This window comes from Triturus cristatus, chromosome 10 (genome assembly GCF_964204655.1).
Source record: "Triturus cristatus chromosome 10, aTriCri1.1, whole genome shotgun sequence".
Lineage (NCBI taxonomy): Eukaryota > Metazoa > Chordata > Amphibia > Caudata > Salamandridae > Triturus > Triturus cristatus.
The window spans coordinates 324560184-324587188 of record NC_140593.1 but is presented as its reverse complement, the minus strand read 5'-3'; the positions used below and the strand labels follow the sequence as shown (position 1 = coordinate 324587188).

Genomic DNA, 27005 nt, shown 5'->3' with positions numbered 1-27005 from the left:
CATGATTTGACATTGTGATGTTACATTTGCTCGCTCTGTGCTGACTGTGAGACCTTCATTGTTTTCCAATGTAAAATTTATTATAGAAGGCCCTGATTTTGGTGGTGCACCAGATTCTTTTGGGATTCTTTTTGGTCTCTACCAGGGATGCTGCCCAATTATCTATCCATCTGCTGCATTTAGGGTCTTTTTAGATGCTTTAATCAAACCAGAAGATCAGCCCGCCTCATTAAAAGTAGGGTGGAACTTCAGTGAGCAGACGGCAAGGACTACTTCGCGTCTGTTGCCTACATACGCCTCCAATAGAGTAAGGGCTGTTTGAGGTTTGGCCATGTGGCCATCGCCCTATTTTCAGTGGGCAAACACATGGCCAGTTTTTAGTGTCTGTCACCACCATGTAAAACCTGGTGGTAACAGGTAGTGAAAACTGCAAAATGATCCCCACACAATGGGTAAAATCTCCCAGGGCGACCGGTTCATGGGGTTTTTTTTTTCCAAAAGGAAAATCCCGCCATCAGTCAGATTAGCAATGCATTTACAGCTGTTTCTGCCAGGGGAAGAGATGTAAGCTTGGCCAGTGATCATCTCTAAATGTGGCGGGAGGAGTACCCTCCTCATGGTGGAAGTAAACTACTATGCCACAGTAATCCAAAATTTAAATCAGGCCCAGAGACTATTTTTAACATTTTGCAAATCTATTATAAATGCTAAGAGTGTTAATGGTCAATGATTTCTGATAATTTATTGAGAATGGCTATATTTTTGCATTCTGTGTTACATTTTAATATTTTAATAAGCCTTCATGGTTTTATAATTTGTTGGCGCCACCCCTTTTTGAGTCAATACTTATTTAATGACTGTTTTGTGAATTGCTCTTTTGAATCTTGTCTTCAGGGACACATTTCCTCATCTATTCTTGAGCCCAACACAGTACCCTGACCCCGCATAGGCTTTTCATCTCTATTTTGTAAATTATCCAAGAGAATACACCTATATTGTCATGCCAGGGACAAGTAAGCACTGCTAGACCGGGCATCCTTGGCATGGTTTCCCATGACTTTTTGACTCTTCCTCCTGTATTTTTGACATTGTGCTGGCCTTCATTTGTTCTGGTTTATGTACTGTGGGTGGTTTACCACTGCTCATCAGTGCTAAAGTGCAAGTGCTCCCTGTGTATATTATATTTATGATTGCTTTTCCCTGATTGGCATATTGGATTTACGGGTATTTCCCTTGTAAAGTCTACTTGGTGTGCCCAGGGCTTGTAAATCAAATGCTACCAGTGGGCCTGCAGCACTGGTTGTGCCACCCACATGAGTAGCCCTGTCTCAGGTCTGCCATTGCATTGTCTGTGAGTGCAGTTTTAAACTGCCATGTCTATCTGGTAAGTATGCCCACTTGCCAGGCCCTACCCTTCCTTTTTACTACACTTTTTACTACATGTAAGGCACCGCTAAGGTAGGCCCAAGGTACCCCCATTGGCAGGGTGCAGTGTATGTGAAAGGTTTTTTACATGTCCTGAAATATTACCAATTTAATTTTTCACTTTTGCAAGAGCTAGCTCTCCCATACTATCATTGGAGCTGCCTTGTAATATATTACAAGTGTAACTTTCAATTGGGAACAGGTAGAGATTTGGGGTTTGTGCTCTCTGAGCTCAGAATTTAAAACACAGCATCTGGTGAAGATGGTTTTTTAATTGTGTGTTTGAAAATGCCACATCCACATTTAGAATGTGTAATATGGATTCCAAAAATGGTAGTATGCACTCCAAGTTTATTTTATTTATTTGTGAAGCTCACAGGTTTAAAATGTGTTGCGTGCAACGCTGAAATACGCGCTCCGCCCATGCACGTTAATCGTGATCCGAAAGCATTATGAGACATCACTTAGTCCCAAATCAGGATGCACAAAAGTTAATGGATTAAAGGGGTCTGCCAGGAGTATGGGTTATTAATATGCGTTTTGTTTCATCGCAGTTTCCCCTGAAGAAGGGCAATAAATGCCCGAAATGCATTGGGTTTGGAAATAACAGATGACGTTGCGCTATGCCGAATGGTGAATCTCCCAAATGTTTGAAGTGAAAGCCTGAGTAGGCACATTTTAAACATTGGATGAAATTTGGAGTTTAAACAGGAGTACCACGATGGAACAGTGTTCCTTATGAAAGGAATAAACATGGAATACTTGGTTCTATGACATAATTTCGACAGACAGAAAATCGACCTACAAATATATCGCAACAAAAATATCGATGTCAAGAATATCGACATCCTATCTACAACATGGTAAGTACAAAAATATCGAAAATTAAATATCGATGTCAAAAATATAGTTATTAAAAATATCGTTTTTCTTTTACTTTAAAAATATATGTAAAATAAACCAAATTATACTTAGAAATTAAATAAACATAATTAAATATATTGTATAATATTTAAAATGTATAATTAATATATATAATTAAAAAAACTTGAATTAAACATATACATATAATATATAATATATGTACTTACTTAATAATTAATTTTAATAATAATTTCTGTAACGTATAAATTATTCAATGTTTTTAAAAATTACCAATACATCTATACACATGAAACAATAACATTAATAAATATTTAATAATTACATATAGCAAATAATAATCAATATTTTTAATGTGAATAATTTTTATTATTAATGATATATTACAATAGCAAAAATAATACAAAACATATTAAATATCATACACAATAAAACTATTAGTCCAACTCCAACAAAAACAACAGTAAGGAAAGTGTTGGATACCGTAGGGGTAAAAATTACTATTCCAACACCAAAGAGTGCAACAGTAGGGAAAGCGTTGGATAGCATAGGGTTAAAATTACTATTCCAACTCCAGAGAGTGCAATACTAGGGAAAGCGTTGGATAGCGTAAAGGTAAACATTACTATTCCCACTCCAGAGAGTGCAACAGTAGGGAAAACGTTGGATAGCGTAGGGGTAAAATTACTATTCCAACTCCAAAGAGTGCAACAGTAGGGAAAGCGTTGGATAGCGTAGGGGTAAAAATTACTATTCCAACTCCAGAGAGTGCAATAGTAGGGAAAGCGTTGGATAGCGTAAGGGTAAAAATTACTATTCCCATTCCAGAGAGTGCAACAGTAGGGAAAGTGTTGGATAGCGTAGGGAAAAAAATTACTATTCCAACTACAGAGAATGCAACAGTAGGGAAACCACTGGATAGCATAGTGGTAAAAATTACTATTCCCACTCCAGTGAGTCCAACAGTAGGGAAAGCGTTGGATAGCGTAGGGGTAAAAATTACTATTCCCACTCCAGAGAGTGCAACAGTAGTGAAAACGCTGGATAGCTTAGGAGTAAAAATTACTATTCCCACTCCAATGAGTGCAACAGTAGGGAAAACATTGCATAGCATAGGGGTAAAAATTACTATTCCCACACCAGAGAGTGCAACAGCAGTGAAAACGCTGGATAGCGTAGGGGTACAAATTACTATTCCCACTCCAGTAAGTGAAACAGTAGGGAAAGCGCTGGATAGCGTAGAGGTAAAAATTACTATTCCAACTCCAGAGAGTGCAACAGTAGGAAAAGCGCTGGATAGCGTAGGGGTAAAAATTACTATTCCAACTCCAGAGAGTGCAACAGTAGGGAAAGCGTTGGATAGCGTAGGGGTACAAATTACTATTCCCACTCCAGTAAGTGAAACAGTAGGGAAAGTGCTGGATAGCGTAGGGGTGAAAATTACTATTCCAACTCCAAAGAGTGCAACAGTAGGGAAAGTGTTGGATAGCGTAGGGGTAAAAATTACTATTCCAACTCCAGAGAGTGCAATAGTAGGGAAAGCGTTGGATAGCGTAAGGGTAAAAATTACTATTCCCATTCCAGAGAGTGCAACAGTAGGGAAAGTGTTGGACAGCGTAGGGAAAAAAATACTATTCCAACTCCATAGAGTGCAATAGTAGGGAAAACGTTGGATAGCGTAGGAGTAAAAATTACTATTCCCACTCCAGTGAGTCCAACAGTAGGGAAAGCGTTGGATAGCGTAGGGGTAAAAATTACTATTCCCACTCCAGAGAGTGCAACAGTAGTGAAAACGCTGGATAGCATAGGGGTACAAATTACTATTCCCACTCCAGTAAGTGAAACAGTAGGGAAAGCGGTGGATAGCGTAGGGGTAAAAATTACTATTCCCACTCCAGTAAGTGAAACAGTAGGGAAAGCGCTGGATAGCGTAGGGGTAAAAATTACTATTCCAACTCCAGAGAGTGCAACAGTAGGAAAAGCGCTGGATAGCGTAGGGGTAAAAATTACTATTCCAACACCAGAGAGTGCAACAGTAGGGAAAGCGTTGGATAGCGTAGGGGTACAAATTACTATTCCCACTCCAGTAAGTGAAACAGTAGGGAAAGCGCTGGATAGCATAGGGGTAAAAATTACTATTCCAACTCCAAAGAGTGCAACAGTAGGGAAAGCGTTGGATAGCGTAGGGGTAAAAATTACTATTCCAACTCCCAAGAGTGCAACAGTAGGGAAAGTGTTGGATAGCGTAGGGAAAAAAATTACTATTCCAACTCCAGAGAGTGCAATAGTAGGGAAAACGTTGGATAGCGTAGGAGTAAAAATTACTATTCCCACTCCAGTGAGTCCAACAGTAGGGAAAGCGTTGGATAGCGTAGGGGTAAAAATTACTATTCCCACCCAGAGAGTGTAACAGTAGTGAAAAAGCTGGATAGCGTAGGGGTACAAATTACTATTCCCACTCCAGTAAGTGAAACAGTAGGGAAAGCGCTGGATAGCGTAGGGGTAAAAATTACTATTCCAACTCCAGAGAGTGCAACAGTAGGAAAAGCGCTGGATAGCGTAGGGGTAAAAATTACTATTCCTACTCCAGATACTAAAACAGTTGGGAAAGCACTGGATAGCATAGGGATTCTATAAACATAATAACCAATTAAATAATTAGTTATAAAAAAATAGCATATTAATAATTAATTTACAAAATATTTATTCTTAAATACCAATTATTTAAAATAAATATTTATATAAATAACTTTAAATTACATCCCACACTATTCCCCCTTTAACACACAACACACTACACATACAAAATACACAATACATTTAAATATCAGTTTATCTATTATTTACAATTAATAACACATTCTTTATAATTAATATACTTATTATTTACTAATTTATACATATTAACTACCAAATTACAATTATTCACAAATTAATTATTAATTAACAATACATTAATTAGCAATAACAACAAATAACATGAAATAATAAATTATTTATATTTACTATATTTAACATACTAATACCAATTAATTACCAATTAATAATTAATTAACAATTAATTATTATTGATTACAAGTAAATAAAAATTATCAGTAATTATTTGAATTTAATTACATCCCAACCTATTCCCCTATAAACCCACAACCCACTGCACATAAAAATTCACATAATTAATTTAATCATCAATTAATCACTTAATAAAATTAAATCACCAATTAATTAGTAATTAACAATTAATTAATTAACAATACCAATAAATATTAATATTAAATTAATTATAACTTATATAATTAACCAATTAATAAAATTAATTTACAATTAATAATTAATTAACAATTGATTAATCAATTAATATATTTAATTTACAATTAGTAATTAATTAACAATTAATTAATCATAAATACCAATTAAACAATACATATTAATTAATTAATTATAATTAAATTACTTCCCACCCTATTCCCCTATAAACCCACAACCCGCTCTGATACTAAAACGCTAAATTATATTTTAAATAATTATTAATCTCTAAACATTTATTTTTAAATGTATTAAAATACATTACAATAATCTTTAACATACAAATAAAATACATATTAAAATACATTACACTAATAAAATATCGATATTATTGACATCGAAATTTTTCATTATGATATTACTTACATCTATATTAATGACTTCGATATTATTAACTTCGATAATACTTACCTTGGGGTCGATATTCTGTCCATCGATATTCTTGACTTCGATATTCTTTACCTACGATATTAACAACTCGATATACTTGTAGGTCGACATTAAAAACTCGATATTTAGACTAACCACCGGAATACTTATTGTTGAAATTGTCGGAATGTCATTTTTTGTGAATGTCTATCACTTTTCGCAGTGCATCCTGATTTGGGACTAAGCTATGTCTCATAATGCTTTCGGATCACTTTTGGAAAGGGGGCATTTTCTTGTTTAACCATCCTGTGCCTCTACCTGCATGTGGAATCAACATCTGCTTTAGCCTGACAGGGGCCTGTTTGTGCATTCACTCTAGACAGTCACACAAAGACAGTTGAGGTGTGCCCTGCATGTCCTGATGGCCCATCACCACGCTAGCAAGAGTGGTGGTCAGAGATGTCACATACACCTGAATAGGGCTGTGCCTGGCCTCTCACAATGCTGGCTCCACCCCCTGGGAGTGCATCTGGAGCCAAAACCAGGAAGGACAAGAACATGTGCACTACAAAGACAATCCCTTGAAGAACACCTACTTGAAAGGCCAAAAGGTGTATACGTATTGGACCTAAAACCCTAGACTTCTAGAATGCTTCTCGATCAACAGGAGACTCTTCCAAGGAGAAGAACTGAAGAGCTGTGAGTAGGAGTACTTCCCCGTTGCTGTGTGTTGCTTTGCTGGGTTGGCCTGCAGTTGTTGCTTCTGCTTTGGAGAGGAAAAGGACTGGATTCTGCTTTGTATCCTGCTTGTGAAGTTTCTCCAAGGCCTTGTGTGTGCTTGCCTCCTTTTAAGCAGTCCCAGGGTCATCAAATAATTCACCTGCAACATCCCTGAACTCCACTGCTGGGAGATCTGACTTCCCAAGTAATGCAAATTCCAGTTCAGGGCTCTTAGAGGTAGTTCCTGCCACAAAAAGCTGCAAAAGACTTACATATCCAGTTTTTCGGATGCAGCACTACGATGCAGGAGAAATTTCTATGCATCATTGCTGTGTGGTTACAGAAATCAGTGCGCCACCTGTCTGCGGCTGAAGAAACCGCAACAGCCTTGGTTCAGCGCACTGTGCCTTCAAAGTCCCCACGCTGACTAAGACGTAGGCCCTGCTGTGTGGCTGAATAGAGATAGAGAAAGTGATGCAGCACCTGTTTGTCGCCACCACATCGACCTGCAGTGCACCCCGATTTCCATGCATCGCACATGTGCGCCAAATTTTCCAGTGCATCACCCACAGACCATAAACCATCTTGGATTTGGACATATCGCCTCCCCTTACAGTCTGGATTCGACGCAACATTTCTCTTACGTGCAGCAGAACTATGCATCGCCTCCCCATGGACTCAGGAACTGATGCATTGTTGTATTTTCCAATGTTTCCCTCCTCTGTGGCTGTTGTACTTAGTGTATTTTGCTGAATCTAAGATACTTTGTGTAAAATTACCCCCTCTATTAATTTCTATGGACAGAATTGCTTGAAACCTTTAAATAATCATATTTTGAGTACTGTATTTTGAATTTTTGTCGTTTTGGTCTTGTTTGGGTTAATGATATGCGTGTGTGTGTTATATACAAATACTTTACACATTGCCTCTGAGATAGGCCTGACTGTTCATGCCAAGCTACCAAAGGGGTGAGCAGGGGTTATCCTATGTGCGTAAGCTCCTTACCTGACTAGAAGGAAGGGTCCCTACTTGCACAGGATGTATACCAGTGCCAACTAGAGGTCTCAGTGCCTAACAAGCACCATAAAGTGAAAGAGTTTTAGTGTTCTCTATCAACGGTGAACAGTGAGTACTCTGTCTGCAAAGGAGAGTTGGCCACCAAAGCTTCCTTAACTCTACAAACAGAGATGGATGAGTAGTCAAGGACTAGGCAACAAAAAAAGATGGCAAAGCACTTATTCAGGGTTATATTACAATATAATTATCACAGTTGCAACACAGGTGTGAATTCCCAGGCAGGATCATGAGTTTTTCTAAATAAAGAAACAACACATGATTAATATCTTGTTAAAAATCTGTGTGCACAGTGAAACTGAAGGTCAATTGGTAAAAAGCAGAAAACATACAATAAAATGGTAACCCGAAACAATACAGTGAGACACAGGGTCGCTTTATGCATAATGCCAAGTGCCATGTTAAGTTGTGCATGTAATATTGTCGAAATAACTATAGGTATTTCTGCATTCTAGGAATTCAGAAAAGGTTTTCATGCAGCTGTAAATGGATTTGCTGTTTTGGATTTCTCTGTGTCGAGTGAAGAGAAATCTGTGATTGTAAATCTCACTCAAAGGAATGGGAAGGGATTGTTTCAAGGTTGGGTTTGTCTTGTCAGTTTGGAATGGGGATTCCAAGATTCTGATCTGATCACTTTCTACCATATAAATGGCCATTAAGTTACTCCACCCAAGTATTAGAGTAAACCTCGTACCAGAAGGGGGATTTAAGGGAAGGGCTCTCATCATGATGAAAAACATTTTCCGCATGGAGAATTTTTTTTGTAAGTGTGCATTTGATCAGCGGGCTCGATTCTTCCCATGTGGAATTCTGGTCTACGTAGAATTCCACACTGGGAAAATAGAAGTCTGTGGAGATATCACTTGACATTCCCAATAGGACCAATCAGACACATCAAAACTTGTGCCTGGCATAGCTTTGCAAGTGCATTCAGGTGGAGCTTCAATTATCTGCCCATGTTTATAATTGTTGTCATCTACAGCCTAGATATTTGTCGGAGGGACGGTCGGAAGCAGAAGCGAGGAGGCCATATGTGGTCAATAGTGAGATTTTTATTAAAGAAAGGAGCACACACTTGGGTAAAAAAAAAGAAAAGAAAAAAAAACGATTAAGCACAGTAGGCGATTAGAGTTCAAATGATGGTTTCCTGGCTCCAAGGATAACTCCAGGGAAAGAGGTAGGAAACGCCCTCGAGGCTTGGTTGGTGCTGCTTGTAGTCGGCACAGTGGTGGGAATCCTATTATGGGTTTCAGACGCTCTGTTGGGATCCCGGAGCAGGCTCAAAAGAAAAAAAGAAAGTAGCGGTCTGCTTTGAGTTCTACGAAGTACATGACACCGTCACCAAACCATGTGAGGGAAGTTCGCTAGAAAAGAAGGAGGAGCGTGAGGGCAGTGTTGGGGTACTGTGCAAGGGTGTGAGGATATTAGGGAAGGGCCACGGCTTTCGGTTCTTAAAGGCGGGAGTGCACCGAAAGAATTAAAGAAAAAGGGACCGTACTGCACAAGAAGAAGGTGGCTACGAGAGTAATACTGTTCTTTCCCCCCCCTTTCTCGTTTTCCCTGCCTCCTGCCCTGCTATCCTTACACCTTCCCCCCCCCTCCCTAAGTCTCTCTGTCCGCTACGTACCGCTGTGAGCCACAACTCTCCTGAGTTGTGGCGGCTCTTGCGTTCTCCGGGATCCACCAGTCTTCGCTCCACGTCTCTGGTCCCTCGTCTTCATTCTCTCCCTCTCCGGCATCTGCGTTGCTCCTCGGCTGGGCTTGACGATCTTCTTCCGGGTCTTTGCTGGCTGACGCGCTTGCTACTGTGCCTCCTTCCCTTATCTGCCACTCGTGACATTCCGCTCTGGATCCTGATTGGTCGGTGTGATTTCCTGTCCTGCCTTCCACATCCGGGTGACGTCTGGGATTCTGCGGAAGGAGGCAAGAGGCATCCATTAGTTGAACTGGTCCGGAGCTGTCTTCGTCGCTGTAACGGTAAGGAGTCCATGTCATCTCCCACAGAGCGCCGTCCTCGATGGTGAGAACGCGCTCCGAGACCCCCTCACAATATTGTTTCTGATGATTAAATTATCACGCACTCCATGGATCCACTTTGGATTCATTGTATTTACTACATTGAATTTCTCCTCCAAAAATGCTGGGAAATTTGTAAATCCCACTTAAGGGTAGGCAAAGGGGGTGTTCCAAGGTGTGGTTTATCTTCCTAAATTACTTCAAGAGCAGACCTTCAGTTATTGTTTCTGATGATTAAATCATCACAAACACGCCATGAACTCACTTTGGAGTAACATAAGATTGAAGCACGTTCTCAAACCTAACCCAGGATGACTTTGTTTCATTCCTGAAAGTTAATTCGAGGGCAGGGAAGTCCAGCAGTCAGGTTAAATTTAGATCTGTCAAGATAACATTAACATCAATAGATGCCTTTCTGGTGTACAACCAGAGTTTACAAGCTGAATATAACGCAGTCACATTGTCATTTTTACAGAATGTGATCTGGCTGATCCAGTGCATTCTTTCTGTTTAACTCAATAAAGCCATATTACATTAAGACACTGGAGAAAACTTATCTTTTGGTACTATAATAAGTATTTGGCAAATATGTTGACTGATTTACCAAAAGACTGAGATTTCACTTGCTAAAGTCTGTGTAACAAAGTCTTGGTAGATAACATTTGGGGATGTATGACGTTACAACGCATACATTTACATCGCGGTACACTACATCGCGGGTTTGACAACGCAAGTCGTTACAACGACTTGCGCTAGATGGCGCTCTAGGACAAGGAATAGGATTTAGGAGTAGTATAATTTACTATTCCAACTCCAGTCTACGTTCAGTAAGGAAGGTGTTGGATAGTAAATTATACTATTCCTTGTCCTAGAGCGTCATCTAGTGCAAGTCGTTGTAACGACTTGCGTTGTAAAAACCGCGATGTAATGGCATCGCGATGTAATCCCCGCGTTGTAAGCGATGTTTCCCAACATTTGCAGTAGATCAGTTATGTCTCCTAGTTGTGATTAGATCTTGGCAAGGTGTTACTTGCAGAAGTGAACATGCACGTCATCAATGCATAGCCAATTGGTAATGATATACTTGAAAAGACAATGACCCACTCCCCACTATAGAAATTCCATTTGAGGATCTGTGCTATTTAGTATAGAAGTTTATTTAGTTAATCTACATTTCTGATTGGCAACATATTCAACAATAAGTATTATGGTATCCTGTATGTTTTTTATTTCAGATTTCCTTGTCTATCATCTAAGGGGACTTCAGGTTGGTGTCTGGATTGGGCTCAATGACATAAATGCTGAAGACAAGTTTCTGTGGACTGATGGAAGTGGAGTCTATTATACGAACTGGGCTGCTGATTTCCCAGGTGGTAATTATTATATGTACAGAGATTCTTATGAGGTAAGACAGAAGCATCATCCTATGTGTACTTCCCTTTGACTATAATTTTGTATTTTTAACAGTAGCATCTCTACATCTAATAATGTGAGCTACACAATGTAATATGTAGGTTTTAAGTTGATGGGAAACGTGTGCATTTCATTTTGCTTAGCTACCAAGTGTCTCATTTGTGCATTATGAGTCTTATTTACAATTTTTACTCCTGGTTTAAGATAGTCGAATCCCAGAAAAAGAAGTAAATTAATTTGTGCTAGTTACACCATTATTTGGGACGATATAAAAACTGCGTTAAGTCCAGGATATTCCAGTAAGCCCCCTACATACTTGTTTATTTTGCCTAACATTCCATTTGTGGACGTTCCTAAGAGTGAGCTTGTTTAATGGCCAGGGAACTTGTATGCAAATAGGTGAACACCTACTTAGGTGAAACTTAGTTGATACTCATTATCATGTTAGCTCCATTTAAAACACGTTTTTAGCACACTCAGTTACACTGGAAAGGTCATAGTAAAAGTGCAGCAAGAAGTGTTAAATCTGTTTTTGAGGGGAGGAGCCAAGATGGCGACTGGGACGGCAGCGTAGACTCCCGGCTCCGTGAACCTCCGCATCCCGCACGGATATCCTGCATGAGATCCTCAGCCTGCGCTACGCGCTCGTATTCGTGAATGAGAGTGGCAACCGACCGTGTGACTCCGAAGTTTCTGGCGGCTGTACCGCCGGAGAAATGTGCCTTTGAAATTTGCGGCCCGTGCGGCCCTGGAGCCAGGACCTCGAGTGGACGCCTTGGCCGGGTGGCAGTTCAACAACAACGGCCTGTGGTGACTGGGTGGAGTCGGACCACCGGAGCGGTGCACACCTCGGCCTACATTTCGCCGTGGTCGTTCCTACCGCTAAGCGTAGCGGACCGAGTGCATGCCCGGGGTGGCAATTCTGAGATTCTCCGGTGATTGCCCCTGCCTTTGACGGTGAGCTGCCCGGACGCCGCCCGTAACTCGCCCTGATTCTTGCGGGCTGCTCCCGGATTTTCGCGGGCGCTGGTCCGTGGTGGGGACGACTGTTGCCCGTGACCACACAACGGATAATTTTTGCCTGCCCCCGGAACCCTGTTTCCAGCGACGTGGACCTTGAGGCGCTTGTCCCTGGGTCCCGGTCCCAATACGGGTCGGGCCTACCCGGCGGCCATCTTGTTATGATGAAGCCTACTATCCTGTCCACCGGGTCACAGCAGGATTGGGAGTGTGTGACTTTTGGGAGTGTGGCGGAGCGATCGCAGAGAGCTGTGCTGGGGTACGGCGACCTCCTCGAGGCTCTCGGTGCCCTTCATTCCACCTTGGTTCATGGCATCGGGGTCTTGGGGAGTAAGCTCGATGGTGTGGCATCAGCGTCGGGACAGTTGCGGCATGCCTGTCCTCAGGTACACAGGGACTTCCCACACTGCACACAGGAGGACAATGCCGCGGCCACCCCTGAGATTAGTGAACAGCTGGAAACTCCGGACAGTATGCTTCCGTGTGATCGGCTGGCTGTGGGTCTGATCTGTTCCGGAGGTATTGGACCTGAGTGGGAGGTGGTGGCCTCGTCCCGTGCACGGCCTCTGGCGACCCAGGGAAAATTCAAGCAACAGTTGTCTACTTTGGCTGATTCCGACTTCCTGGACCTTGTGTGCAGTGCAGATCCTGGGGCAACACTGGGAAAGACGTCCCTCCATGATGCGGACTGTGTCGGTACTCAGAGACTTCCACCCCACCTGTGTGCGTCGCTTCCCGGTCGTTTTTGGACACTCCTTTACCTTGTAACATTGGACATGGCGCTGGGTCGAGGGGTATGCATGGGCAGATTTGCAAAGAGCGGTCAAGGATAAGGCTGATCCTTCAGGGGTGGTCATCTAGTAGACGGGCGGTCTCAGGGGTTGAGTGCTCTCATGGCATAGCTATTGGTATACTTGGTGCATAATGCTCCCCATTTTTCTTTGGCATGGTCGATTTTGTGCTGCTTACTGTTTGCCTTGGGGAAAACTTACCGTGCGGGAGGGAGAAGCCGGGGCATGTTTTGAGGGCCCTCCTCCAGTTTATTAATACTCTCTCTACCCCCCCCGTCTGGTGGGGTTCTTTTCTTACTCCCTTTTCTCTGTTCTTCTATATTTCGGGTCTGGTTCCAGGGCGACAGGCACACTGCTGGGGGGGGGGGGGGCCGTACTCATCTGCAGAGGTGCAGGGTGGGGGGTTGGGGAAGGGGATTCTTTAGTCTTTACCCTTTTTTTCCATGGCCTCCTTTTTCTTCTCTGATTCTTCTTTGTTTTTCTTTTCTGGGATCAGTGTGGTACAACTCCTTTGTTGTGAATCACTGCTTTTTCATGTGTGCCACAATTTCCGGGGTGTTTTCTGGGCTTTAGGGCATGGGACTGCAGGCGCAACTGGTCATGATACTTCTCTACATCCTGCACTTCCTGTTTTAGTGCCATTGACTCGATAGATTGCCGTTTATTGTTTGCGTTTGTTATTCTGCCTGCCATTTATCGCTGCTGGGAAATTGTTTGGCACCTGATCCTTTCGTCTTTCCCTATTATAAAATGAAAGCCTTCTTAATCCTGGGGTCCTACTTGCGCCATTCACTGGCCGAGAATATATTAGCATGGAGATTCTGCTCCCCGAGGTTCTGCCTGTGTCAACATTGGATGTCTGTTGCTTTGATTGCTTAGCGGCCGGCCCCGGGGGGTTGTAGGCCCATACTTGTTATTGGTTGAAATGCTAATAAAGGTTTTTCAAAAAAAAAAAACAAAAAAAAAAAAAAATCTGTTTTTGAGGGCAGTGGGGCACAGTCTAAGTGAATCTTTGCAAATACAGAGTTTATGATATCCGGTATGCCAGTGTGCAATGTGGGCACTGAATGGTAAATGGATTTCTACTAGTTTTCCTCATCAAATGTTTCTTTCTATATTAGCATGCCCCTGTAAAACTAAGATCCACAGTGTCATAATCCTTTGAAACCAAATGCTCCAGCTGAAAACAAAAAAAGAAATGGGTCAAAACATACTTCAACATAATGTGACAGAAATGGAAACACACCCTTTAAAATGTATAGAACTCATCACAGCACTGAAAACCTCTTACTGTAAATTTACCGGCTCACGCGAATTGAAAAGAAGCAGATTATTTTCCCTGGCCCTCAAACAGCATATTGAATCCAGGTCATGGGCACCTATTCTTAACTCAATATACAACTGCAATGTCATCAATACATTAATTGTAAAACAATTGTCCAAACCAGTTAACACATCAACTGTGCATAGCAATGCAATGTTGGCACTATTACCACTATGCGCTATATAGTATACGAAGCATCTTGTATAACATTTTACTCTCTGTGTATCTATATATATTTATATTTATGTTTTTTAAGTATTTAACCAACCAAACAAAAGAGGCAAGGGGTTACTTTTGTCCTGGGAGCTACAATTACATTGAAGAGACATTGTGACTATTAACATAGATGTTTCCCTGTTGAAATAAGCCACATTAGCATGCAGTCTGTGAGACCGTAAACAATGCTTCCTCTTACGTCAGTGGGTCTCTGATAATATGTAATTTGACCTTTGCATTGTAGTAATTGTAGTAATAAATGTGTGAATGTGCCTTTACTAGTACAGTTGTTCTAAGTAATAAGTGCTACTGGGCCACAAGTATTTTCACTTCAATTACATAAATATATGTATATGTAAATACACAAACACACATTTATTAGCACAGTGAAAACAAATTAAAGACATTAGCATTACAAAAGGGGTCATACTGCCTTTCAAGGGTTAGCATTAAGATATCTTGCCTTTTAATCCATTCACAGTTTGCAAACAGGAGTTTGTAAACTGTACACAAAGGGGACAAAGAGATCAACAGTTCTCCTAAAATATTTAAAAAGAAGGTTTTCTACAGGGTTTTCACATCCTAGGACAGAGTTTGCATATATGGAGTCAATCTGTTCAGTAGTTCCTGAGAAAATTGCAGTTAAAAGCACATACATATCTATAGCCGAGCACCGTGCGCGCACCGTGCACGCACTCTAACGTGCGCGAGCGTAATTCTGATTGGTTGTTACATGTCAGTCAAAGTTCGAATCGGTCGAAATCAGGAAGTTTCGGCCGCCATTTTTGTTTGTTTTCAGTGCGAGAGTGGAAAAGGAAGGTGGCGAACGTGAAAAGGGGGTAGGGTAGAGAGTTCCTGACCCCTAGCCTTTGTCAGGGGGTCCCTGAAGGACCCCGAAGGCAGAAAAAAACATTTAATTTTATTTGTTTTTTTAAATCGCGGGGTGCGCGCACCATGCGCGCACGGTGAAAAACCATAAAAAAAAAAATGTCATACGTAGTTTATTGAAAAATAAATATATAAAAAAAATAATAATACATACATAACTTAGCATTTAAAAAAACGTACAAATTCACTGAAAAAACCATAGGTTTCACACACGTTATAGTTAGGAATTAGCATTTAAAAAACCTTGCAAATTCATTTAAAAACCATAGGTTTCATACATGTTATAGTTAGGTGGATATTTCACTCGTAAAAAACCAATGAAATTCCACCATTATAGTTAGTTCAGATAACTATAACTCGCGCGACCGCCACTCTATCACAAGGATGATGTCATCAGTGATGTCAAGAGTGATGCCACTGACCATGTCATGAGTGATGTAATATGTGACGCCATGAGCAGAGGATTGCGGGCGCGCGAGTTATAGTTATCTGAACTAACTATAACGGTGGAATTTCATTGGTTTTTTACGAGTGAAATATCCACCTAACTATACCATGTGTGAAACCTATGGTTTTTTAAGTGAATTTGCAAGGTTTTTTAAATGCTAATTCCTAACTAAAACGTGTGTGAAACCTATGGTTTTTTCAGTGAATATATATATATATATCTGTGTGTATCCAAAACAGCCTCCGAGCAAAGGAGCCCCCGACCCTACAGGGCGGCCTCGAGACAACAGGCACGGAGCAGCCCATCAATTTGACATCCATCAAGAAACAAATGAAGCCCAATATCGGAGCAGGAGCATTTTTAATCACAGGTTAGCAGCGCAAAGGCATCTCCATTCCCTTACGCGTTTCAGCGTCTTACTGCCTTGATCACAGGTGGAGACAATAATTTGCATAGTGCTTGCGTGCGCGCTTTAAAGTTTCAATATCACGTGACAGTCCTTTTAAAATACAATCCCCATGATGCATTGCACTGATTTTGGTACATAAAATCTTTGTAGATTATATTTCTCTTGTAAATATCCATTTTTTTGTAGTGCATGTTTCAATGATAGTGGGTTTCATTACTCACGCCGTCACTTAGATATCACATGGCTTAATGCTGTTGTTCCATTTTTGCCTGCAATAGTGCTCCAACTCCTGCACGATCAGAATGAGAGGTGTCCCCCTCTCTCCGAATCCCTTCCTGCAGCCACTGTATTTTTGTTAAAGTAACTTCCTTGGCTAGGATTGCAGTGGCGAGTGAGTCATGCTCCAGATTAGGTATCCAAAACAGCCTCCGAGCAAAGGAGCCCCCGACCCTACAGGGCGGCCTCGAGACAACAGGCACGGAGCAGCCCATCAATTTGACATCCATCAAGAAACAAATGAGGCCCAATATCGGAGCAGGAGCATTTTTAATCACAGGTTAGCAGCGCAAAGGCATCTCCATTCCCTTACGCGTTTCAGCGTCTTACTGCCTTGATCACAGGTGGAGACAATAATTTGCATAGTGCTTGCGTGCGCGCTTTAAAGTTTCAATATCACGTGACAGTCCTTTTAAAATACAATCCCCATGATGCATTGCACTGATTTTGGTACATAAAATCTTTGTAGATTATATTTCTCTTGTAAATATCCATTTTTTTGTAGTGCATGTTTCAATGATAGTGGGTTTCATTACTCACGCCGTCACTTAGATATCACATGGCTTAATGCTGTTGTTCCATTTTTGCCTGCAATAGTGCTCCAACTCCGGCACGATCAGAATGAGAGGTGTCCCCCTCTCTCCGAATCCCTTCCTGCAGCCACTGTATTTTTGTTAAAGTAACTTCCTTGGCTAGGATTGCAGTGGCGAGTGAGTCATGCTCCAGATTAGGTATCCAAAACAGCCTCCGAGCAAAGGAGCCCCCGACCCTACAGGGCGGCCTCGAGACAACAGGCACGGAGCAGCCCATCAATTTGACATCCATCAAGAAACAAATGAGGCCCAATATCGGAGCAGGAGCATTTTTAATCACAGGTTAGCAGCGCAAAGGCATCTCCATTCCCTTACGCGTTTCAGCGTCTTACTGCCTTGATCACAGGTGGAGACAATAATTTGCATAGTGCTTGCGTGCGCGCTTTAAAGTTTCAATATCACGTGACAGTCCTTTTAAAATACAATCCCCATGATGCATTGCACTGATTTTGGTACATAAAATCTTTGTAGATTATATTTCTCTTGTAAATATCCATTTTTTTGTAGTGCATGTTTCAATGATAGTGGGTTTCATTACTCACGCCGTCACTTAGATATCACATGGCTTAATGCTGTTGTTCCATTTTTGCCTGCAATAGTGCTCCAACTCCGGCACGATCAGAATGAGAGGTGTCCCCCTCTCTCCGAATCCCTTCCTGCAGCCACTGTATTTTTGTTAAAGTAACTTCCTTGGCTAGGATTGCAGTGGCGAGTGAGTCATGCTCCAGATTAGGTATCCAAAACAGCCTCCGAGCAAATATATATATATATAACCTACTGACAGCCACCAGTAGGTGGTCATAGTTATGAGTGATGTAATATGTGAGGTCATAAGCAGTGCATTGCGGGGGCACAAGTTATAGCTAGCTCACTAATTATAATGGCTGAATTTCACTAATTTTTGTTCGAGTGAAACCTGAGCCTAACTATAACATCCCTCTAACTTTGTTTTTGCAGATATATATTACCTAGTAGCAATTGTCACTAGGTAGTTATAGTTAGATCTTCTCTGCCATAGAAAGAGTGTTTTTTGGTTTGCTAATAACTTTGGCCCCGGTTGACGAATCTCCTAAAAACTTTTCCCCCATAAAGTTAATCGACTTCAGCTTTCTCCTGGACAGTTTCAGGGTGATCCACCAAGTGAAAGCCCAGAAAAAAGGGGGGATAACCAAAACCCCTAATACCCATGGGCTTTCTGTAGACTGCTTTAGAGAGGCGACAGCAAAAACTACTGAACAGAATTACACCATATTTGACAGGGAGGTTGATCTTGGTCCACAGATTGTGCTTTTTATGATTCAGTTGTTTTTGAGACATTGAGGGTCAAAATAATTGTATATTTAGGCAGTTGAGTCAGCGAGAGTCTCGAGAGTCTCTTGCGGGAGTGCCAATTTGAAATTAGACCGTTCTGTTCAGCCCAGGGAGCTTTACTTCCCTTCGGCCATCTTGCTCCCATGGAAGTCAGACTGCCGCGAGAGCGAGCACTCTACCAGCCACATGAGAAAACTGGTGCTGGCATCCATTACAGGACACAGGGATTTAGTCACCTGTCCTGATGCTAAAAATAAAAATAACATAAGGGGGCAGGGTAGGGATCCCTAGGCCATATGGAGGGGGGGGGGCCAAAGGAAAAACAAAATGGCAAAAAGACTTTTGTGGGATCAAAAAAACAAAATGGCAACTAGGCCACATTTAATAACTACAAGCCCTGCGGAACCCACTCCTGAGGCTGTGTTCATAAAGGGGAGGGGGGCCTCGTGGCCCCCTCCCCAAGCCTCCAGAGGCCCTGGGGAGCCCACTCCTGAAGCTGAATTAATTTTATATGGGGAAGGAGACTGCGCGGCTCCCCCTCCCTGAGCCTTTTTCAGGTCCTGTGAAGCCCACCTCAGGGGCCAAAGCTTAACAAAATGGGAGGCCACACCCAGGAGCCACATCCTCCATGTCTGCTATTTAAATAGAGAGAAGGGGGCATGCAGTCACCCTCCTCTAGCCTAATCAGGCCTAGGGGTCTCATCCCAGGGCCTAAATGTGTAAGAAGCAGGTGGGGGCGACGCAGCCTCCTTCCCAAGCCTAAGAAGGCCCAATTCATCACTTCCTCTAGAGCTGCATAATGATATGAAGAGAGGGGGGTGCACAGCTCCATCCCTGAACCTAGTTTGGCCCTAGGGACCCCATGCCCAAGAACCAAAATGTAACAAATGGGGAGCGGGCTGTGCAGCCCCATTCCTGAGCCTCAAAAGGCCCAGGGCAGCCTATCCCGGGGACGATTACTTTAAGGCAGGGGGGCTGTCAGGCCCGCTTCCTTGAAGCACTAATACCCTGGGAACACCATCTCCTGGACTGGCTCACAAGCTATGTTGCAGGGAGTTCACCCCGGGACATAGCAGTTTCTCTGTCCATATTGATGCTGGGAGGGAAACCTGTGTTCCTGTGTTTCCTGTCTCTAGGTGGGTACATTTTCAAAACTACCTCCAAGGGGAAGCAAACACAAAGTCTGCTCTCATCAACTGGAGCTTCAAAAAATGCTCATGCCCGCTGGGAGCTGCTTTTTGATCTGTTTCCCTTCCCGCATCATCAGTGATGTGATCAATTATGTAATTTGAGATGTCATAAGTGATGTCATAAATGATGTAGAATATGCCAGGAGTGAAATTATATGTACAAGTTATAGTTGGTTCTGCTAACTGTAATTGTTGAATTTCTGTGTTTCTGTATTTTTTTGTGCAAAACTTTAATGTTGACAAATTCACCTAACTATAACGTTACTTTAATCATTGATTTTTTTAAATATTTATGTATGTGTATATATATACACATACATACACGCACACACACATAGATATACCACTTAGGATGACTATTGATGTAAAATGACTTGACAGAAATTCTGTATTTAAGGGATTTGAGCTAGGCTGATGTGTTTCAAAAAGTTAACTTAATTTTTCGTTTGCAGAATGATTGTGTATCCATAAAGACTGGATCAACTTTGGATGCAGGCAGCTGGATTGATGAAGATTGTGATAATTTAAGAGGCTACATTTGTCAAATTGGCAAAAGTAGGTATCCTGAATTTATGTCATATAGTTTTGTTTGAACACACTTACACCCATTGCGTACCCCTATCTGAGTTCATTGATCATCTTTAAATTAGTGTGTGGAAGAAAGATCTTGAATTGTTTACTTGATACTTATATACAACTGTGTGGTTGTGTATGCACATAACAAGCAGTAAACTGAAACCAAATAGCCAGTACCAATGGATGAAGATATGCAGAGATCATAACACACAGCACATGATCATGCCCTAAGCTGTTTTTGGTAAGTATGATAGACCAATTTACCAAGCAATCGGGTTTGCTAAAACACTGAAACACCCAATACATGCATTGCAGCTGTAGGGAGGAGGAAGCTGTTTTCCATGGAAATACCCCTGTGCATCTCAGTAAGGACACAAAGGAGCCAGGTTTCCCACTCTGCTTGCTGGGTTGATGGGGTTTCTTTTTTCTAGCCCTAGTTTATCATATAGCTCATAGTACTATAGACACATAGTTTCAAAGGGCCAGGTTAATAACATATCTTGGTATTAAGCCAACCAAAACTCTGTATTTTTCCAAGAGAAATGATGCTTTAGACAGCTACTTGCCAAGCATAAAAATCCACTTGTTCAATTTGGTGCCATGCAGCAGGTAGACGAATTATGGCAGCATACATATTATATCAGAGCTCAGATAATACCCTCTCTGAGTGTGCCAACGCTCCTATTTTGTCAGTATTTGGATTCTGGAAAGGCTCAGATTATGTCACATATCCAATTATTCTGGACTTTGAGTATACCAGGGCTCTATTTATATCAAATCGTGGATTGGTCACAGGCTGTGTGTATGATTGGGCTCTGTTTAGGACAGCTCTTTGATCACAGTAGAGCTCTAAATGTGTGGGTACCTTTGTTATGCTGCAGTCTTAATTAATTATAGCAGAGCTGAGGATATATGATTGTTCTCATGTTTCCATTCTTTCTTTCAAACTTTAGTGTCTGGGGAAGTGTCTTGTGTATTGCTCTGGTAACTTTCCCTATAAACATTCACTCAATTTCACAAAATGCTACTACAAATAATCTCAGATTGTTTTTGCGGTCCAGCGCTTAGTATGCCAGATGAGGGTCAATAAGCTAGTTCACAGTAATTCAGCATTTTACTGGGCCCACTAGCTTACCATCGGTCCTCAGATGGACCTTTTTATCCGTCTGGGAGATGATGTCAGTTAGCATTAACCAGTCAATCAAATTTCAATTAACAGTGCAACCCATTGGCTACACAGTTAGGACCAGGAATCAGTAGCCAAGGCAAAAAAATGTATTACAAATTAATAATCAAATTCAAATAAAGAACTCTCAGTACCATAATATAAAGATACAGAATGACAACAGGGTTTGCCAGATGCCGAAAGAAATGCAGGGGAATTCAAACAAGCAGTTCTGTGACTGAGTTACAAAACAATAACAACAAAATCAGGTGCTCAGAGATTAATCTAAGGTTCTCTCTCCTATACATTAGTAATCTACAGCCTACAAGTCCAGGGGATGGTTTAGGTGACGGAATCTTAGCAAATCAGGGAAATTCCATAAAGGAAGCCAGGTCAGGACAAAAATAAATCAAATAGGAAAACGTTAGCATCTCAGAAGCTCGTTCAAGAGTCTTCTATGGGTCAAGAATAAGTGTCAGCCTAGGCCACGCTTAAGCAGAAATCAAGAAGAAACCTCTCAAAGTCTTGTAAGCTAGCAATGGCTCAAGGAAAGAGGAAATCAAGGAAATATGTCAGCAAAGAACCTGCAAGGAATCTGAATCGGAAAGGGGTCTGGTAAAATATGTGCATACCAGTCTGTGAGAGAAATCTTAGTAACCGTTCATGGAGAAAGGTATATTATAACATATAAAGCCCATTGGGCGACACCCCCTCTCTTACACCATCAGGGGTCCATTGAAATCCACAAATCATCATGTTGCAGACTGCAACATTGCTGGTTTGTCCCACACTGGACATGGAAATTACATCTTTCCCTTAAGCACACGTAGGTTGTTATTTTTGGAAAATAGTTCATTAAGTTAAAGCTCTGTTTCCCCCTGTACCTTTCGTCAAGGTCCTTTTCTCAGGCTTCTGTAACCCTATCTCTAGAACAGGAATGTATCTGTTCTAAACTAACAGTGCCTGTGAATACCTGCAAGAAATGTCAAGTTAGCAGAAAAATTAAATCCGCTTTCTGCAGATGGAGAAATACCGGCTTACTGGTATACATTTAATATGCGTGTGCACACAAACACAAATAAATATACGTTTCTAATACATTACGTTTCATACTACATATATTATTCAATACATCATTATAATATTCAATGATAACTATGACTGAGAACTATAAATCAAAATATTGAATATGAATGCACACATTACATAAACTGATTGTCGTTTCTAGTAAGATTACATTCTACATTGTACGAAAGTCTTTAATCACTGTTAGAAATGGGGTCTCTAGTTGGCAGTGGTTTGCACCCTGTCCAAGTAGGGACCCTCACTCTAGTCAGGATAAGGGTGTAACCTAGCTACTGCTCACCCCCTTGGTAGTTTGGCACGAGCAGTCAGGCTTATCTCACGGGCAATGTGTAAAGCATTTGGACATACACACAGTAATACAGTGAAAACACTACAAACGGAGTCCACACTACTTTAGAAAAATAGGCACTATTTATCTCAGTGAAACAAGACCAAAACAACAAAAATCCAACATAAACATAAGTTCAGTTCATAGAAATCTATGGATGAGTTTCTTTTAACAAAAGGTACCTTGGATGCATCAAAATACAAAGAGGAAACAGGTGCAGGGGAGGTCAGCGCTGAAAAAGCAAAGCAATGTGTCACTTCCTTACTCCCAGGGGAGGTGATGTGCCGGTTCCGTACTGCCATGGGAGGTGATACTTTGGTTCCTTACTGCTAGGCATGGGAGGTGAAGCGTTGGTTCCTTACTGTCAGGGGAGGTGATTCATCTGTTCCTTACTAGAAGGGGAGCGTGATGAGTCGATCTCAGGACACCCGGCCTCGGTCCCTTACTGCAGGCCGACATCAATGAAGGGACAGCGTCGAAGGACGATGTGTCAAAAATCCAGATGTGCTGTGTCAGTGCAGCAGTGGCTATGCAGGTGCTGCATCAATTTCACAGCCGCCAAGCAGGCAATGTGTTGATTCTTCAGCAGCGAAGCAGGGGCTACGACGGAGTCAGAGCCGGTGCCACAAGCATCGGTGACACAGTACTCGGGACTTGGGCTATGGCGATTTTTCAGCCTCAAGGCAAGTGCTGCACCGATTCTTTAGCTGCACGGTGGTACTGCATCGAGAAAACGGGCACTGAGAGTCAACGCATGGATTTTCTCACTATGTTACACTTCCAAGGGCCCAGAACTGGATTTGGCACCGCTTGGTAAGTCAGGGCTCTCAGCAGAAGAGCCCAGGCACTAGTAGGTGAAGTCTTTGATAGCTCTGAGACTTCTTAACAGGAGACAAGCATGCACAAGCCCTTGAAGAACCTTGGAAGCAGGATGTAGAAAGCAAAGTCCAGTCCGTTCACTCCCAGGACAGAAGCGGCCAGCAGCAAGCCAGCCAGCACAACAAAGCAACAGGTAGAGTGGCAGTCCCGCCTACAGCATTCAGCTCTTCTTCCTGGTAGAATGTCCTCAGTCCAGAAGTGTTCTGATTTTGGGGTGTCAGAAGTCCAATACTTATACCCCTGTCTGCCTTTGAAGTAGGAAAACGTTGTAGTCTTTGTAGTGCACAAGACCCTGCCTTTCCCTGATCTGGCTCCAGACACACTACAGCAGGTGTCTCTAACGAGTTGCTCGTGAGCTACTAGGGGCTATCCAGCTCCTTGTGAGTACCTCTGCTGTGTGCAGCCCAGCCTACTAGAATTGAAGCTATTGCTTGGTCGAATTATTATTTGTATGCCAACATTAAAAAAAACATATATTCAAGATGAAATTGGATTTATTTTCAGAACTCATGAGCTGCTGTTCGGAGTTTGTTTGAGATCCTAAATGTATTTAAAGCTATTATTTGAGTTGGAGAAATGTATTACTCTATTATTACCTTGGTGGCAGGGAGCGTAGCTATGGCTCAAATGTGTTACCCATGTGGAGGGCCATACTGCTGTTAACTCTGCCTAATGTACTGATGTTGCTGACAGTCTTGGATGGGATGGCCACAACAATGTCACTAATAGTAGCTCTGAATGATTGTCATTGCACATGAGTAGCTCTTGTCACAGAAAAGGCTGGAGACCCTTGCGCTTCCGGGGGGGTGGAGACAGCTTTGTGTGTGTACAGGTACAGCCCTATTCAGGTGTCAGTGACAACTCTTCCCACCACCCTAGCTCAGGAATGACCATCCAGATATGCAAGGCATACTGCAGCTCCCTTTGTGTGACTGTCTACAGATGTGGATTCTATAGTCAGGCTGAAACACAGAATGGTTAAGCATGAAAATACCCACTTTCTAAAAGTGGCATTTTCAAACACACCATTTAAAAACAACTTCACCAAAAGATGTACTTTCAAATTGTGAGTTCAGAGACCCCAAACTTCAAATCTTTATCTGCTCCCAAAGGGAAATTACACTTAAAATAGTGAAACCTGCAGTATTTAAATATTAGGACATGTAAAACACAACAGCACATATCTGACCATTTAAATACACTGCACCCTTCCCACTGAGCAACCTTGGGCCTACCTTAGGGGTGCCTTAAATGTAATAAAAGGGGAAAAAGGGCCTGGCAAGTGGGTGCGCTTGCCAGGACGAAATGGCAGTTTACAACTGCACACCAAACACTGCAGTGGCAGGCCTTAGACATGGTTGCAGGGATATTCATGTGGATAGTACAATCAGTACTGCAGGCCCACTAGTAGCATTTGATTTACAGGCCCTGGGCACACCTTGTGCACTTTACTGGGGACTTACTAGTAAATCAAATATGCCAATCACGGATAAACCAATCACCAATACAATTTACACAGGGAGATGTTGTGCTTCTAATTTGACACATCTCAACCCAGCACTCACAGGAGGAGGCAAATGCACTGCTGCACCTTTAGATAACACACGTAAAACAGCTCTACCAAAAGACGAGGCATCAAAATAAGACCCAGCACTCTCTTAGGCGAGGCAAGAAAACAAATTCAGGTGACACACACATATTTATTATTCCAATACTTTGAAAAGGGAGGCGAAATATATTGGTTAATGCAGAATTTCCAAATATCAAGTCACTTAGGCACACAACCAGAATAACATGTAGCTTATATATGGAACAGAGACACTTAGAGATTACGTACATGAAGTAAGTAAGAAGAATACATAAATGAGCGACTGTTTCCTCATTCCACCAACTCGACTGGAGGAGCTCTTTTCAGCCCAGACAGAAGCTCGATCGGAACTCTTAAAAGTTCTGTTTTCTGGTGACGACAGGTCTGACCCACAAGTAAGCTCCCTTCTTGGTGCCATGGTTTCCCGCCTTTAATACCTTTACTCAACGTGAGGCGACTGTTCTAGAAACCTCGCCCCATTTCTTCTGTTCCAAAAAACCGAGCTGACCGCACTGGTCTGTGTCAAGGTCAAGACAGAAGCTGGCCAGGCCTCTGTATTTTGACTCCAATACAGAGCTGTACATTTCTCTGGCAACAAAAATCTCTGCCCTGAAAGGTACCAAGCAAACATCCCACACAACATGTTACAGTTCACTCTGATCAGTGAGGATCAAAAACAAGTGAAGAGCGAAAACATCCCCTCCCCACTATGCATCTGCATGCGTGCACAGAAAATAGAGTCTGTTACACAAGATGGAGTCAGCACAGAAAATGGAGTCAGTTCTGCAAAATGGAGTCAATGGTCAATATATCACTCTTAATAGCACTACAGGAGCCCTTGCACTTTAGCACTGGTCAGCAGTGGTAAAGTGCCCAAAGACCTAAAACCAGCAAAAACGAAAAGTCAGCAAAATACAAGAGGAAGGCAAACAATTTGGGGATTACCCTGCAAAAAGTGCCAGGCCCAACAATCGCAGTTTAAATTTGTTACGTTATTCACGTGAAGTAGTACACACATTTAGAAAATCACTTTTCATCACTATGGTGAATACATTTTCTACTAAATGAGGATGAATCTTTGCTAATCACACTAAATTAAGGCAAGACATTTATGTAAGTAAGTTCTCTAATCTTACAGGCACTCTTTAATAAATGACAAGTGCAACACTTACACTAATTAATTAAGCCATACATGAACCATGTGCTCAGTGCACTTTCATGCCGTTTATTTCTCCAGCGTCTGTGACATTTGTGATGTGTAAAGGGTGGGCAGTCTTTGCACTGCACCAATCCCTCCTCTGATGGAGAATCGATCTTTTATCTGATGGACCAATAACAAATTGGTTGTTTTTATCATCTTTCTTCTGGAATCCTCAATAAATGTCATCATAGTATCTCCTCTGTCCATCCTCTAGTTCCGTATCTGCTCTCTTTTTCTTCACTCCCTTTTTTGCTTGTACACATTTGTTTACCTTATAGATCGCAATCAGAAACAATACACAAAGAGCAACTATCATTAAAGGATTAAGGATGCCTCCAACAATTCCACTCTGTAGGTTTCCAAAGCATCTGCCTATAGCAAAAAATCAATTTGCTATTACTTCCCAAGCACATGCTGCTGTAAACCCTTTTAAATCTTTGTTCGTCAGTAATTTTACTAATGTATTTCCTCAGATGTTTACTTTTGTCTGGAATGTAAGACCACCATTGTTGCA

The 27005-nt window shown here is 41.8% G+C and overlaps 1 protein-coding gene across 1 annotated transcript in view; it reads left to right on the top strand.

The window, feature by feature from the left end:
• The window catches only part of MRC1 (mannose receptor C-type 1), an 841411-nt gene that overhangs the window by 574973 nt on the left and 239433 nt on the right, over positions 1-27005 (top strand). The window contains exons 22-23 of the mRNA XM_085631521.1: positions 11025-11194; positions 20121-20223. Of these exons, the coding sequence (XP_085487647.1) occupies positions 11025-11194; positions 20121-20223 (273 nt within the window). The remainder of the gene's footprint in view (positions 1-11024; positions 11195-20120; positions 20224-27005) is intronic.